The 15,702-nt window shown below is 40.1% G+C and overlaps 2 protein-coding genes across 2 annotated transcripts; both read left to right on the top strand.

Moving 5' to 3' along the window:
- The first annotated feature begins 69 nt into the window (after positions 1–69).
- nsmce2 (NSE2 (MMS21) homolog, SMC5-SMC6 complex SUMO ligase) lies at positions 70–3,228 on the top strand. The gene is made up of 6 exons (XM_008323668.3): positions 70–432; positions 812–924; positions 1,195–1,348; positions 2,063–2,154; positions 2,262–2,368; positions 2,998–3,228. Exons 1-6 carry the CDS (start codon positions 318–320, stop codon positions 3,107–3,109), a joined length of 693 nt encoding a protein of 230 aa, XP_008321890.1. The 5' UTR covers positions 70–317; the 3' UTR covers positions 3,110–3,228.
- A 2,128-nt stretch (positions 3,229–5,356) lies between these two features.
- On the top strand, positions 5,357–7,433 carry LOC103388609 (protein FAM84B). The gene is made up of 2 exons (XM_008323667.3): positions 5,357–5,517; positions 5,762–7,433. Exon 2 carries the CDS (start codon positions 5,961–5,963, stop codon positions 6,789–6,791), a length of 831 nt encoding a protein of 276 aa, XP_008321889.1. The 5' UTR covers positions 5,357–5,517; positions 5,762–5,960; the 3' UTR covers positions 6,792–7,433.
- Positions 7,434–15,702: the final 8,269 nt, after the last annotated feature.

Below are 15,702 nucleotides of genomic sequence, written 5' to 3'. Positions count from 1 at the left end.
TGTATGGGTTTTCTGCAACTATTGAATTAAAAAGACAAACCGGAAGCCGGAAGTTGACGTTTTTGTAGTCCAAAAAATTTCCCATCCGCGGACGATGTGCGTGTTTATGACGTGCTTTCTTTTTACATTTACATTGTTATACCGCCACTGGAGAATGATCTCAGTAAAGGATTAAATTACTTATAAATGCAGTAATACATTTGTAGGTACAATTGGCAATGCGGAATTAACTGGTACTAGCAGGCTAGCTAGGCTAAGGAACGCTCCTTTATTTTACTTTGTACTTATAGTTTCTGTTGTGTGACAAGTCAACCATTATGTCTTTGAGCGCTGTTTGCGGGACCGTGTCGAGTCTGAAAACCTGTCAAGCAGACATCGGTACAGGAATGGACATAGTCACTGATGTGGCGATGGACCTGGTGGAAGCTCAAGGTACGATTTCCCTTAACAGCTCCCTAGTATCCCTAGTTTTAAGCAGCATGTTCTATCACAGTGCATTGGTTATCTCTGGGTTCTCCCGTTTCCAGTTAGGGTCCAAGAAACATGCACTGTAGCATTAGATTTATAGAAGATTCTAAAATGTGTAGTCTGACGATTAGTTTTTATCCATACTTATGGGTGTTTTAGACATTTAGTTATTTTATAAAATAATTAACGAATCAAACAAATGTAAAAGTAACTTAGTAGAAACTGCAATTGACTTCATCTTTTCCTCAGCAACCCTAGCAAAGAATAATAATTTAAAAAATCAACTGAATGAATGAATGAATGATTAGGAATTCCTGACCTAGATGTTTATCTTTAATTCCAGGTAAAGAAATGATCAGTGGGCTCCAAGAAATGGAAGACATGATTCTGGAGTGTGCCAGGCTGGACAGGGAGATTGACTGCTTTATTGAAGTTGTGCAACAAGTCACAGACGAGGTGGGTAATGATCTGGCATGAAGCTGTCACAGGGGAACATAAAACTAAAAAATGTATTTCTCTTGTCAGGTTATAACAGTACTGCATGACATTGAGTTAAAGCTACTGTTTTTTTAAAATGTATTCTACACTATTTGTTCCAGTATAGTAGTGCAAACTTTCAGATTATTCTGACTCCGTCTTTGACTTTTATATTCAATGAAAGAGCACTGATAATGGCCGTTACTATAAAGGTCATGTAACATAACTGAACATATTTATATTCTCCAGGCGGGCTCAGAGCAACCAGAGGCAATGTTTGGCCTGTCTGCCAAAGTGAAGGAGAAATTCACAGAGAGAACAGCCAGACTCTCTGATGCGACTCTGCACCAGCACCAGAAAGTAGTAGTCTTCAAGGACAGCATAAAGAACAGCCTCAGTGCAGGTGAGTCGCCAGGCCCAGAAAAAAAACACTGTATATTTCATTAAAACCCTCCATGTTACTGTAGGACGTACGATTCCTGCATCTGATATCACATAGAAGGGAAGTCAAGCTGTAAAAACAATTGTTTCCCTTATTTGAATGTTTTATGGAAAAATCTGGCCCTAGATTATCGCTACATAAACCCCCATCCGCTTTTGGAGTTATCTACCACAAAACATCTTTTAACAGGTAAAAAAAAGAGGATCTCACAATGTAGCTTTTAATAAATATGATATATATTATAACAATTTGAACTGATTTCACTTAGTACATTATACACAGGAAAGTACCTAAACCAGACACTGTTTGCAACATTGTAGCAGAATCAAAATTCCAACTTCCAATTTTTCCTACCCTTTTTTTTACTATAACTTATAGGTGTATGTTGTAGCTGTATGTGACAGGGATAACTTTGAAGGCAGCATAAAGTTTAATACCCATTGCCCATTATGACCTTTGGAGGTTTTGGTTGGTGAAACTGCACTGCAGCAGCAGCAGTCCTTGTGAACTTTATAGAGATTAAAAAGGCAAGTGCCTTTTTCGATATATAAGTGTGTGTGTGTGTGTCAGTAATTTTAACAGTGTACTGGTCTGAAGGCTATGAATCCTATTATGCATGGTGGACTGGTTATATATGAACCTTCTTTGTGGTTTATTCTTGTGTTCATTACACAGCCAATCCAGAGTCAACAGGAACCACAGAGGAACTGGATGAGGACCTTGTTGTTTCACAGAGTCAAGTCAACTACAACTGCCCTCTCACACAGGTATCATCTGTCATGTGTTACTCCACTTAGTCATATCAAATCTGTTACTACAAAAAGTGAAATGTTTGATTTGGGTCTTTTGTCTTTTATCTGTTTTTGTCCTAAAGCTGGAAATGGAGAACCCAGTGAGGAACAAGAAATGCAACCACCACTATGATGAAAAACCTATTCTGAGTCTAATCAAAACAAAACACAGCCAGAAAAAGAAATGCCGGTAGGACACGCTTCCCTCAGAGCACTGATAGAAAGTTTAGTCAGGTTTTGCAGCCGCCGTCAGCTGCGGGGAAACAACGCCCAGCCTTATTTCAGACTTTCTTCATTATTCTGCCTTGATGTTGAGTTTAATTAAATATAAGTAGTCTAAGAGGAATACTGATGAAGCCCCAGTGAGAATGCTGTGTTGGGAACATTATGTATAGCAAGACAACATTTCTGTTCATAAAAAAGCTCCTGAAGAAAAGGTAAGCAGGCATTACAGCACCTCAGTATATACAGTGAAAATTAGGATGATTAAAAAAAGAAATTATTAATGACTGGGAAACTTCACAGCATGGGTTGGTCCATAAGTTTTAAGAAAGAATATCTCATTCTGAAAGGTGTCTGATATTCAGGCATCAGAAACAGCTTTGAAAAATGTTTTATCTTTATCTCCATTATCTTTAGCTCTGTCAGGTGTTAAGGGATTTTATGCTGCTGTAGCCTAGTTGTTCAAAGCACCTGTCCAGAAAACATCCTGGGTCCTAAGTCCTAACATGGCCTAATGGTTGTCAATTTCTTTTGTCTTACAGTACTTTGTACATAAAAACTTGTTTTAAGTGTGCCTGTCTTTTTTCCTCCCCGTAGCTGTCCTGTGGTGGGCTGTGGAAACTCTGATGTCAAAGAATCTGACCTCATTCCTGACCAGGTGCTGAGGAGAAAGATACAAAACCACAAAAGAAACAGTAACAGGACGTAGAGCTTTTAGCCACAACATTGTTGTTTCCATTTTAACCTTTGTTGAAAAGTGTTTACTAAAATGTTCATATACTGTATGTTTTTGACCTGTTTAAATAAAGGATTGACATTGTATTAGTATATGTGTGCTATACTCAGATTTGTCTTGAGATCAAGGGTGTCTCAAACTCACAATGCAGTTATTAGTCAACACCACAAGAGAGCAGTCTTTGCAATAGGACAGGGAGCGGAGGGGTTGGTGGTCTAACACTGAACCCACATTGCCTGAAATGCTCTGTTAGCATTTTGCTAACAGAAGGTGTAATAGCGAGCAGTCAGTCCACAATCCAATCCACAGGTGTCAAGACACTCTCCACAAGGAGCTAGGTTCCATACTGTATTAATGCAACAAAATGGTACTCCTAATTCACTTAAGCCTTAAATTAGGATATAGATTGAGTTTTAACTGATACATTAATGTTATAATGATAACACATAATGTGGTAAATGTAATCACAGGAGAGCTATTATTTAGTCTTCAAGTCAAACCTTTAAAGTTACAAATACATAACGCTACATTTGACCACATGCTGCAACATCTCGTTTGTCTATTCTACTGGTTCTATGATTAATTAATTACTGCATTTACTGGTACAGTTGAGTACCTCATGAGATGAATTAAAACCTGGGAGTGTTCTATCTATTCTAATTGATCACCACAGCTAAGCAAAATAATACACATTTAAAGAAATTTATGGGTAAAAATAACTTAATTGTTTACTTAATAGCATGGCAACTTCCACTTCACACTATTCTTTAGAATGAAATGCATCTGAGAGATCAAATCTCCGTCGTCCCCTCTTTCTTTCACAAAGCAGCAACCACAGGCTGACACTATGTGAAACTAATCCTTTCAATAAGCTTGCATCAGGCATTTTTAAACAACTCTTAATTGCTCTTCCCCTCTAAAAAGTGTGTCATGCGATGCTAAGAGCATTTCGCCAATGAGGATATTAATTGGCAGCAAATGATCTGGCAAACTCTCATGCATTTGTGTCCCCCACTCTGCACTAGTCCGAACGGCACTGCTGAAAATCTAATTGTGTTTAATGCACAACATGTTAAGTCATGGGCAATTTTACGACAGTGGTAAAATCTGGAAATGGCCGCATTGTATCCAGTGTTTCGCAGTGAAGGCCATTAAACTGTTGTTTTGGAAAGATGCAGAGTCGTAAATAATAAAAACGTAATCATGGTTCGTACAGGAATGCAGTACGGTGGATAAGAGGCAATCGATTCCCAATAGATGTGATTATGTTCGATCTGTAATTTGCACTCATCTCTTCTGAGAACTACAGGTGTAATCGTTTGCTAAGACACAATGGGCCTCAATTTCTGACACACTTCAGCAAAGATGTCCTGGCTGGATGGAGAAATAAGAATTTCAAATGGCTGGAGTAATTTAGTGTTTTTTTCTCCTGCCACCGCTGCCTCCGAATAAGACAGAGTTTAACAGTCTGTCAAGTAAACTCTTGTGGCTATCCACACAACTTCCCCATTTGAACATAGCAATTTCCAGTAGCCATAAAATTGTGCAAATGGGAAATTAGCAAATGACAACCTTAATCTAAGAAACCATTAATACCACAATGGTGACGAAAAAATGTATGATTTAAAAAGAACTAAAAATAATAGCTGGTAAACCGCTTTGGATGGCAAATAATCATGTTAACCAATATAACTAACTAAAAGTCATCAATCAAAATAATGATTAATTCAGCAATAAATGCTTATCCTCAAGATAAAATATTAAAAATTGTCTTTACTAGGCGAAAAGATTGATCAAATGTTAAATATATGTTAAATAGCCAAGGCTATGGCATAGCTAACAAATTCGCTAACAGCTTTCTAACAATAAATAGCTGAGTGAAAATAAAGAAAAAGAGAGCTAACAATTAAATAAAGGACTGCAAAATTAAATTAGCAAAACAAAGCATATAATGAGCATTAAAAAATACACGTTAACCTTAATTTAAAAAGTGTTTAAAATAGACCAAAAACCAAAATGTGGAAACTATGTGGAAATATTTATGTTTGCTACAAAATAAATAAAATGCAAAGTCAGTTGATTAAGTCTAATAATTGTTCCATCTGTTTAAGTGTCACTGAACCAATATTACAATGGAAGAAAACAGAAACAAGGCAGCTAGAAAAGGTGTACTGTCGCTTTAAATGCTAACACCTCCCAGCAGTCATTGGATCCTGGATGAGTTTCACCGCAACCTTCACTGTGGTTCATACTACAGGCTGCACAACACTACACTACACTGCACTACACCACAGAGAAACATCAGAGCGGCGCGCAGAGGGAAGAGGAGTGCAGCTCTCTGCTGATGTGTGATAGATAATAAACTGAAGACAGAGCTGCAGGTGAGTGTATATGCTCTATAATAAGCAGAGGGAAAATCATTTTTAACCTCTAAGAAGGACTAATCTGGGACTGTGAAGGAGTAAACGCAGCGGAAGTCGACATGATAAGTTTCATGGAAACTGAGCCAACAGGTGTGTCAGGTCACACCTGTTGGGAATGTAAACTAGTAGGACGTTGAGAATTACTGGAGTCATATAGCCTTAAGCCAATGTTTGAGTTCCTGTCTTGTGTGGTTCTTCACAGGAGGGCGCAGTCGCTGGATCACACAGCAGCCGTTTGTCAGTGGGACATGGATTACTGGTGCGCGTCTTTGCGCCTTTGGATGAAGTAGTGATACTGAAGTGTGCTTCGCCTCCACGTCAAGATTAAACACGGGGATCTAGTTCCTGTTTCTTTCTGTACCGGCTTCCACGCGTCCCTTCTCCGCCCACCTGTCACCCTCATGGGGAACCAGGTGGAGAAGCTAACGCACTTAAATTACGCGGAGGTGCCAACGTCGGATCCGAACGGCTTCGACCCAAACGATGACACCCCCAGGATCGGCGTCTCTTACATTTTCTCCAACGACGACGACGACGATGACGAGCGCGACGAAAATATCTACAACTACTCGTCAGACAGCCACAATGTGAACCACGAACACAAGCCGTTCGACCCTCGGGACGAGCTGGAGTGTGAGGTTTTCTACCGGGAGGAGTGCGTCTATGAGAGGAGCAACGGAGCCGCGACGCACTCCGCCGAGAGTCTCCTCAACAACTGCCGACCCGGTGACCTGCTGGAGTTTGTATCCACCGGACAATACCCACATTGGGCTGTGTACGTCGGAGACTTTCAGGTGGTTCATTTGCACCGGGCTGAGATCAAATACAACTTTCTGACGGATGTGAGTCAGGGCAGACAGGGCAGGATAGTTAACGGCCTCTACCGGTACCGTGCGCTCCCGCCCGAGGTGATTGTGCGCAACGCTCGGGACTATGTGGGCTCCACGGAGCAGGAACTGTACTGGAGGAACTCCGAGTGCTTTGCCGCCTGGTGCCGCTTTGGCAAACGGGAGTTCAAAATCGGGGGTGAGATTAGGATTGGAAAGCAACCGTACAAATTGAAATTACGCTTTTCAGAGAAGCAGAGCCACGTTTTGGAGTTTCAGAGCCTGGAGGACGTGATCATGGAGAAGAGGAGAAACGATCAGATTGGCAGAGATGCTGTGATGCAAGAGCTGGCCAATCACTTGAACGCAACACATGAAATTAAAGAGCAGCTCTTTGTCGACTGACGTCATCCGGTGAGAATATGAGCCTCAATTAAAAAACCCAAACAGCGCTTTACTCTCAGAAGAGGTTTGTTTGTGAACTGACACTCAGACCTTTGACCATCAGCCTGTGTGCCAGTGCCACACTGTAAACAAATGGCCATCACTGGGGATGAAGGCCAAAGTAAGCGTAGAAAAATCTGAAGTTTCAAGTGCATTGTTGGAGGTCAAATGTGAAAATGTTGATTAATGAAATGATAAATCCTTGTTGCAGGATTATGTAACTTCAAATTGTTCACACATGTACTTTAATCTAACCAGCCTTTGCACAGAGGATCAAATCCCCTCCATTATTCACTTTTACCTGAGAGTGTTAAAAAAAACCTACTCTGGTACAACTCAGGTTTTGGAGACCAATACAAAGAGAACGAGACACAACAATAGCTTTTTCCTAGTGTCTGTAAACCTCTGAAGATTCTGTTCTTACACTTTGTATCTGACTATCACATAGCTTTATCCACTCTCGGACAGTTTTGTGGACATAGTTCATTTCACACTTTTATTGACCCCACCCATCAGCAGTTTATTTTTGAAGGAAAAAAGATGTTTGTATGAAATGAATATGGGAATAAATCTATATTTGAAGAGTAAAGTTTTTTTTTGTTACTAAACAATTGTGAATGACTTTTAATGTGGTTGTTTACAGTCCACAAACTTCACACTAAATCTCAGGCACAACTGAGAAGGTGGTTGTAGTTTTCTGTCATCTATATGATGTGACAGGAGCTTAAGGGTTGACCATTACAAATTCCGTTGAGCCACAGCTCTTTCTGCTCAAGTGGACAGACCCAGAGAGGTGAAGCGTCCTGGCTCTGGCCCCACACCTGCTAACGCTGCCTGTTGTGCTCTGAATATTTACCTCGGAGCCGTAGACCCCTCTCAAAACGTCAACTTTGTTAAAGCTCGTGACAGGTTATGTAGCAGTGAGCTGGACGTTCCAGCCGGTGCTGACTTACTCTGCTGACTTACTTTTGAAAGTCTGGCAGGCTATTCTCCCACATTTGGCTTTCCTTCCTGCCTCTGGGATAATAGTATTCATGAAATGTCAGACAAAGGTTTAAGTGTGTGTCTGTGTATGTGTGTGTCGGCCACAATGCCATTCAGAAAGTTTAACAAAAGTTCACTGTATAAATGCAGTATATAATTTCACTGCATTTAATTTATGGTTAAATGATTTAAATGAACTGAAAGTTAACATTATTACAGCAGCGTAATGGTAAATGACACACCTCAGGGGTCGACCTGTACTTCTTTTTTTTTTAAAGCCCCTGGGTGATTTTTTGAAACTGCCTATTTGTCATCCTGAGGTCATATTTGCATGGAGATAATGATGGAGACACTTTGCTGCAGGTTAAAGTCCCACTGGTTACAAAGACAGGATCATTATCAGCACTGATGCCAAACAGACAGGCCATTGGACACATTAGCATTTTTTCCCCAGTCCTCTGTGGTTTACACTGCAGTGATGAAATATGAATTGTGTCCGTTTGTGTATGTGTCTTGCATATTTATGATCTTCACTGTTTTCCTTTTTTTGCTACAAATTGAGCAGCTCAAAGTGAAGCAAAGAAACGTTAATACGGCCGCCGGAGTTGCTTTCGTGTAAATATAAAAATTCTCCAAGTTCGAAGGGAATAACGGCATCTAACAGAAAGTATATTTTGACACAATAAGAATTATTTCATTTGTGTAAACACAAAGGGTAGACTATAAATAAACATGGGTGATCCCAATTATGTCTGTATGGTAAAAAAAAATTAAAAACACAGTGAATTAGTCATTTACAATACTTTACTTTCGACAATACTTCTTCTACTATCAATCGTTGAATGACACTGTGAGACTGATGTGTTTCAAATATTTTACCATTTAGTAAAAGTCTAAAGAGGTTTTCTGTGTCTACCCTGAGTGACTGATGGCATGATTCAAACTAGTAATAATTCTGGAGCAGCAAGAACAAAACAAAAGCTGTGAAAAGTGGGGGAAGAGTTAGACCCAACCTCCTGTTTACCAAGACTTTAATCTTCAAAATTGTCTACCTGCGTGTTTGCCACACAGGGATGGGCGCCGTAAAGAGATTCTATCTAACTTGGGAAGAGTTTATTTTAGTTGTGACTTCAAGCCTCTGATTGTTATCCATGTGAAACACAACACGGGTTTAAAGTTGGATTGTTAGACGACTTTAAGTTGAAAGTGACTTTCAGGGGCCATTAGATTCTACCTCAGGAACAGGTCTGGATCTTCATACAGCTTCAGTTTTTACATACTACTCCCCTCTAAACAGAAGCTATGTTTCTAAATTACTCTCAGGAATGTCATCAACATAAATGTGAATGTTGGAGTCAGAGACTCCAGCCACATTCCGCTGATGTTGGTTCTTTGTAAAATTACAAATTTGTTCCCTCACGTATTTGCCGTCGACAGGAATAAGGTGCTGTGGGGTTTTGTTTGTCAGGCCATTTCCCTAAGCTCCTCTCCTGAATCATGTTTATGCATTTATGCTTGTGTTTGGGGAGACAGCTCAATTTCCTCTGAAATAGGGAGCATAATGAAATCCCCAAAGCTGTTGTAACTTTAGAATTAACTACACAGCATTCATTACAAATCCATTGATCCACACCGTTGTACTGTTGGGGTTTTTTCTTTCCTTTTTATTTTACTGTAAACTTTGTTTCTTTTAAAAAACAAAACCGTCCTCAGGTTAATAATTTATACCTATACCAGCTCCTCTTGGACTGGACTGTTTACTGATCTTTCAGACTGGTGCCGCAGTGTGACTGCGGTTGCATCACGGCTTCAAAGAAATGACCGTGGCCCAGAGGTAATGACGGGGAAAACACATCAGGCTGGTTCAAGACGCAACACATAACATGTGATTGTTTAAACCAGAGGTTCCCAAAGATTTTCTGCAGCACCTCTCTTTTGTAGATAGGAATTATTATCACCCCCGTCCCACCACCACCACCACCTCCTCAGTCCAACGATAGTGCATCAAATATCCACTGAACTAAATTTAAAACACTGTAACCTACAACAATTTCTGATAAAATCCAAAGGATAATATTACAAATCAAAACTATTTACCCACTATGGGAAAATAAAATAAAATATTGATATTGAAATGTTTTGGTCTTTCTTCAACCTCCTGTGTAATAACTCAATGGTGCCCCCTACTTTAGGAACCACTGGTTAAAAGTATTGTTTTAACCTTTGGGTTTTTATTTTATTTTATCTTTATATAAAGACCTTTAAAAAGCACAAATTATGGGTCAACAGTAGAAAAAAGAAATTTTAGGATATAAAAAACATAAGAAAGAGAGGCGACTGTTCTTGAAGCAGAAGTTCTCCGTAACTAAAGGTCAATTTAACAGTATAATTTAAAGTAACCGTATGAGTGAATAAAAGAATAAAAGCGTTTGTTGAGGTGACTTATATAAACAGAGTTCTGAGTGGGAACTGTCTTTGCTGACCTTTCTGTCACAGTTTTTTTTTCTTACAGCAGGATGATTCGATAACCATCACTACTGACTTTGTCCTGACTCATCACAGCACTTTCTGGCCTGGCACTTCAGCTCTTTACTATGCACTTTGTCTTTTCTCTTCACATCTGACCACTTTATTCAGCCAAACTGAATACTCTACACATATTTTAATCAATGTATTATGGTCACGAATGTGCAGCATTGAAACCACAAAACAACAAGTGGCGATATAAACAGCCACCAGGCGCCACGCAGAGTTGAAAATGAGCTGCAGGGCACTTCACCTGGCTGCTCAAGCCATAATAATCCAGCGAGAGTCTCATCTCTGACAATTAACAGAGCCTCTCCTCACAGCTGTCTTTTCTAACCTTATAGCTCTCACACACTCAAATTAAGCACTCCTGCTCTTTGATTGTAATTCCAAGCTGCTGCTGCTGCTGCTCTCGTGCTCCGTCAGTCTAATTGTCAGGGACAGAGCTGTCTTCTCTCATATCTGTAAATGAAAGAAAGACTTACTTTCTTCCTCACTTCCTTCTTTCTGCTGCTGCTGTGCTGTTGATAGCTTTGGCTTCCTCCTTTCTGCACCTTTGCCGGTTCATCTTTGGGGACGTTTCATTTGGGACACCAGTTGTATTCTAACTGCATTTAAAAATGTTCACAACACTGATGTGATTCTTAGTCTGTAGATATTTGTACAATTATATTTTTCTTCCAAATTAACTTATAGATTAGTTCTGGTTAGTTTATATTTCAACATAGTGATAGAACCAATGTCTCTTTATTTAAGAAAAAGAACCAGAACAAGACGGTGAAATTGTCTTTATGTCCAAAATCGAAGATCAATGATTTGGAATCGAACCACTGATCCACTATTGTGCAGGAGTCACTTGCTGTGAGACTGATGATGCTGAATGACAAAAAGGTCTGCTGGCTGTTTATGAAAGGTTACCCCTCTCTGCCCCACCCCCCCCACCCCCACAACAACAAATTCTCCCTCTTCTCTCTCTCTCTGAGAGTGTTTCATGCAGCTCCACATTTGCTGAGAGTAAACAGTACCAGATTGTGTGACTATTTAAACTTGATGTTGAGTGGGACGATGTTTTGACCCCACTAAATGAAACAACACCACATTTCTATTCCATCTCCTGCTGACGGGCATCCTGTCATCCTTTGTGGGAGAGTGCTCTGAAGGCAGGTGTGCTCAGTGACACCCTGAGCACCTGCTGCTTAAATCAAAGATATGGAAATATGTAGAATTAGAATGAAAGTGAGCAGCATTTATGTGAGCGCGCATATCCGCGACTTCTCCCTCTCTTCTCACGTGTGTGTGAAAGTGTGGAAGTGTGGATCTCCTGGGTGGCAGAAAAGCAGAAGTCTGGCCCTGCAGGCTTGATTTCAGGAGCTGATAATGAGGCACTGCTGGAGCTAATGGAGGCAAAGCCAATTTAGGCTCAACTCAGTGGCCGACTGATATCACCGCATCGACCAGATTGATGAGAACTCAAAGATGAGCCGGTGCGCATCAGTATTTGAAGATTTGGGATTGCACGCAGTCTTACAAAAAAAAGGAAAAAAGGCATGATGTGGCAACAAGACTGGAATTTTAAGTAAAACACTGGTACTGCAGCTTTGAGACCATGTCTACTCCCAGCAACAGTCCAAACAAACCCGGAGTTTTGACACGTTCATACATCCCACACACATTTACAGGCACTCGTTTCAAATTAAGGCTGTGATCTGCATGTGTTTTCCCCAGAACAGAGAACACAGCTCTGCTCTTCTTCTGTGAGATTTGTCACAGCAATATATTATAGCAGAATGATTGCAGTATCTGAGAGATTAATCAGTCTCCCATGTGTGCTGCAGTTTATTGCCTCATGATTATGAGTCTAATTACAAAGAAGTCTTACACCAGAAATTTTATGTACACACACACACGCATACGCACACTATTGGAATATTGAAGCTCATGATTAAAGTCTTAATGTGTAAATGGCAGAGACTAATGACTGCAACACCATCACCTCAGTGTTTGCTCTGAAGCTCAACCATCACTCCACCTTAATCCTGACGTTCAGATTTATATCAACAAAACTTCCTGATTCCATTTTTAACCAAATGTGTTGACATAAAGAAGCCATGATAAAAAAAAGATACAATTTGGGCTCCATGAAGGAAGGAAAGTGAACTACTGCACACAATTAAATGTGATCCCATCACCAAAGTGGACAGTGGGCAGCTTTAAGTGCCCGAGGAGCAGTGTGTGGGGACGGTGCCTTGCTCAGAGCACCTCAGTGGTAACTTGGTAGCTGGAGGATTCGAACCTTCCGGCCCCAAGTTTGCTTCCTTAACTACTAAGCCCCATATACTCTGAATGCACTGCATGCAACATACGTTGATACATTTTCCAAGGCCATTCTTCTTGGCTAGTGAGCTTTACACCTGACATCCACAGCTACTACATCCCAGTATCTGTTTAGAAAACGAAACCCTGTGCAGTGGGTTTACAGAGGGGCCTGGATGGAGCCTGTCCACTTCTGCTGCACTCCACCACCATGTCAAACAGTGATGAATGGGATTTTATTTACTATGAAAAGCATGAAAATTGCATCACCAACAGTTTCCTCACTTCCTGATTTATGATCTCAGAAATGGATTCATGGACTCATCTCTAGGTGTTAGCCTGATACTTTTAATGTTTGACCAAAAAGACTTAGTGTCAGAATCAGTTTAGAGCCTACTAAAGTGGTAATTCAAGGTAAAATCCATTATGATTAAATATGATGCAACACATTGCAATATGATGCAATCAATATGATAGATACCGTATGATGCAATACAACACAATACAGTTTGATAGGATAGTTCATAATATGATTCAATGCCCCACCATGAACTTGTGAAATAACATATGAAACATATAATTAAAACATGTTGTGAAAATACATTTGGATTTAACACTCTATGTCTGTCACTATTAGTGTTACTGTCTATTATATATATTATATAGTACATTGCTGTACTGTAAATCCTTTAAATAGTATATCGTTACATACTAATTATATAGTATGTTTCTTATATAATTACTAACTATTAATAGTACAACATGTTACTATGTGTATACTTTACATGTACAGGAATAACTGATGTTCTCAGTGCTGCAAAACAAAAGGCTTTCATGTAAACAGCGGTGGAAAAACATCAAACCTGGAGTTGAAATTCATAGCAACTAAAATCTGCAATGAAAAAAAATTGAAAAAATATATACTTGTGATTGTATAAAAACATAAACTCTATTGCATCATCTTCATTCGCCCCAGACACCTGAAGATATCGTTCAGACTGTTCTTATGAATAAGCCATTGTTATGTAAATAATGCCCTGAGGTAATCTGGTTCATACTGGTATATTCTTATCTATGTAAACACTGTAGCCAGTGTTGTCTTCTGTATTGAGGTCAGTTCAGTTTTTCTATCCTTTCGACACCAAGACTACTGTGCATGTTGACACAGTTGCCATATGGTTCAATATATATATATATATATATACATATATATATATACACACACATACACTCTGTTCTTCAGGTATAATATACAACATTATACATTCTTTGTTCAGGGTGACACACACACAGAGACACACACACACACAGACACCAGGATCTCTGGGGATATCAAGGACAATGGAGGGACACTGTACACAAGGGCGAGGTGTGGCTCCTGTGACACAGCAGGACTCAAGCTGCTCATGTGTGGCACAGTGGGGGGCGAGGATGTCTGTTCAGCATCATGATTTATTTCCATAACAACTTGTAAGTGAGTCTACTGGGCAAAGCGAGGAAGATGGAGAGAAGTCCAGCCTTTGAGCAGAGAAATAAAAATAAAAGTTCTGTGAAGGACATGTCTGCGCCGACCTTGTTAGTGGGGAAAAAAATGACCTTTTGTACCAGTCACGAACTGCACTGGATCTCTCTCTCTCTCACACACACACACACACACAGGCACACATACACTGAGCCACCTAACAGGGCTCTATGATTGGATTATATTTTTTCTTTATTCAAAATCTCTGTTCCCTTTTACCTTCACAGTGTTAGAAATGATCAGTGAAGACACTCGACTCACCACAGCTGGAGTTACCATGCTTATTGCTCAATGTGAACGTTTAAAGGCCATAGCCTTAGACTCCAAGCATGCTCAAATTATCATGACATCATTACTTCCCTGTGTTGACGGTGACAAAATTGGGAAGTTGCCTGATACTTCCTTCTAGAAATTGAACTCTACACTATGTTTGCTCACACTTTTTGGCTTAGGAGCTACTGTTCAAATGACCTGGCTGGTGATCTACCTACTTTAAAAACATTAAATAAAGATTCACTCATATAAAGTGAACATACACACGAGTACGGAAAAACCCAATGTAAACGTCCAATAATATATTAAAGTTTACTTTGTTTTGTAACAAGCACAACAACAACTGCTGCTGCGCTGATTCAACCATTACTTTTACTAAACAGGAGCAGATTTTTCTTTCAAACACCTAACTCTAGCCATGAATTCTGCGACTGCTTGAAGAGCTACGGAGCAATAATGTGGGTGCAATTATACTTTCATTAAACTTGGACACAAGTTCATCAGAGGTTCATTCTGCTCCTTCAGCAAACTATCAATCGGTACCAGCAAACCAGCTGATACGTTAACATTTTAATAATAAAGAGCCCATTAGTGTTATACACAGAGCTCCGACGAAGGAGGATGATGGGAAGTAGAAGTGATAATACCATGTCCTTAAACATCCAGCTAACTTATCTCGGCCTGTCCCAGATTTCAGATTACGCCTCCGAGGTAACGCCCATTATCACAGCAACCGATCGTTGGAAAGTTTTCAGATTGTACTGATAAAAAAGTCTCAAAATTGTGTTTTCCTAATGTTTCTGGTGTGTGGTTGGTCAGTGGAACAAAGGCTTTTCCTGGTGCAGGTTCCCTGCAGTGGCGTGGTGAACGGCCTGATGGGACCATGTCTCTCTGAGGACACTGTGGTCTGTTTACAGGAGGAAGCTCAGCAATTTCCTCTTCATGAAACAGGACACAGCCGTATATATCACCTCCAGTCACTTAATACAAGACCTAGCATCACACCCCTACGGAAGCGAATACGATTTTGTTGTTTGGGCTCACACAAAAGTGTAAAAAATAAAGTATTCAAATTCATATTTGGCATTTCCACAAGCACTGAATAATTGATCTCCTGAGGGAGGAGTGTGTTGAACACACATCAGTCAGTGCTGGGCATCACTGTCTGCCTGTGTGTGTACAACGTTGAATGATCAAGACGGGGGGCGGGGGGGCGGGGTTTGCCTTTTTGGCCTGGACTTTTAACAGACTGAC

The sequence above is a fragment of the Cynoglossus semilaevis genome, chromosome 13 (genome assembly GCF_000523025.1).
Source record: "Cynoglossus semilaevis isolate Cse_v1.0 chromosome 13, Cse_v1.0, whole genome shotgun sequence".
NCBI lineage: Eukaryota > Metazoa > Chordata > Actinopteri > Pleuronectiformes > Cynoglossidae > Cynoglossus > Cynoglossus semilaevis.
The sequence above is the reverse complement of the archived record's forward strand: the minus strand, read 5'-3'. Positions and strand labels throughout refer to the sequence as shown.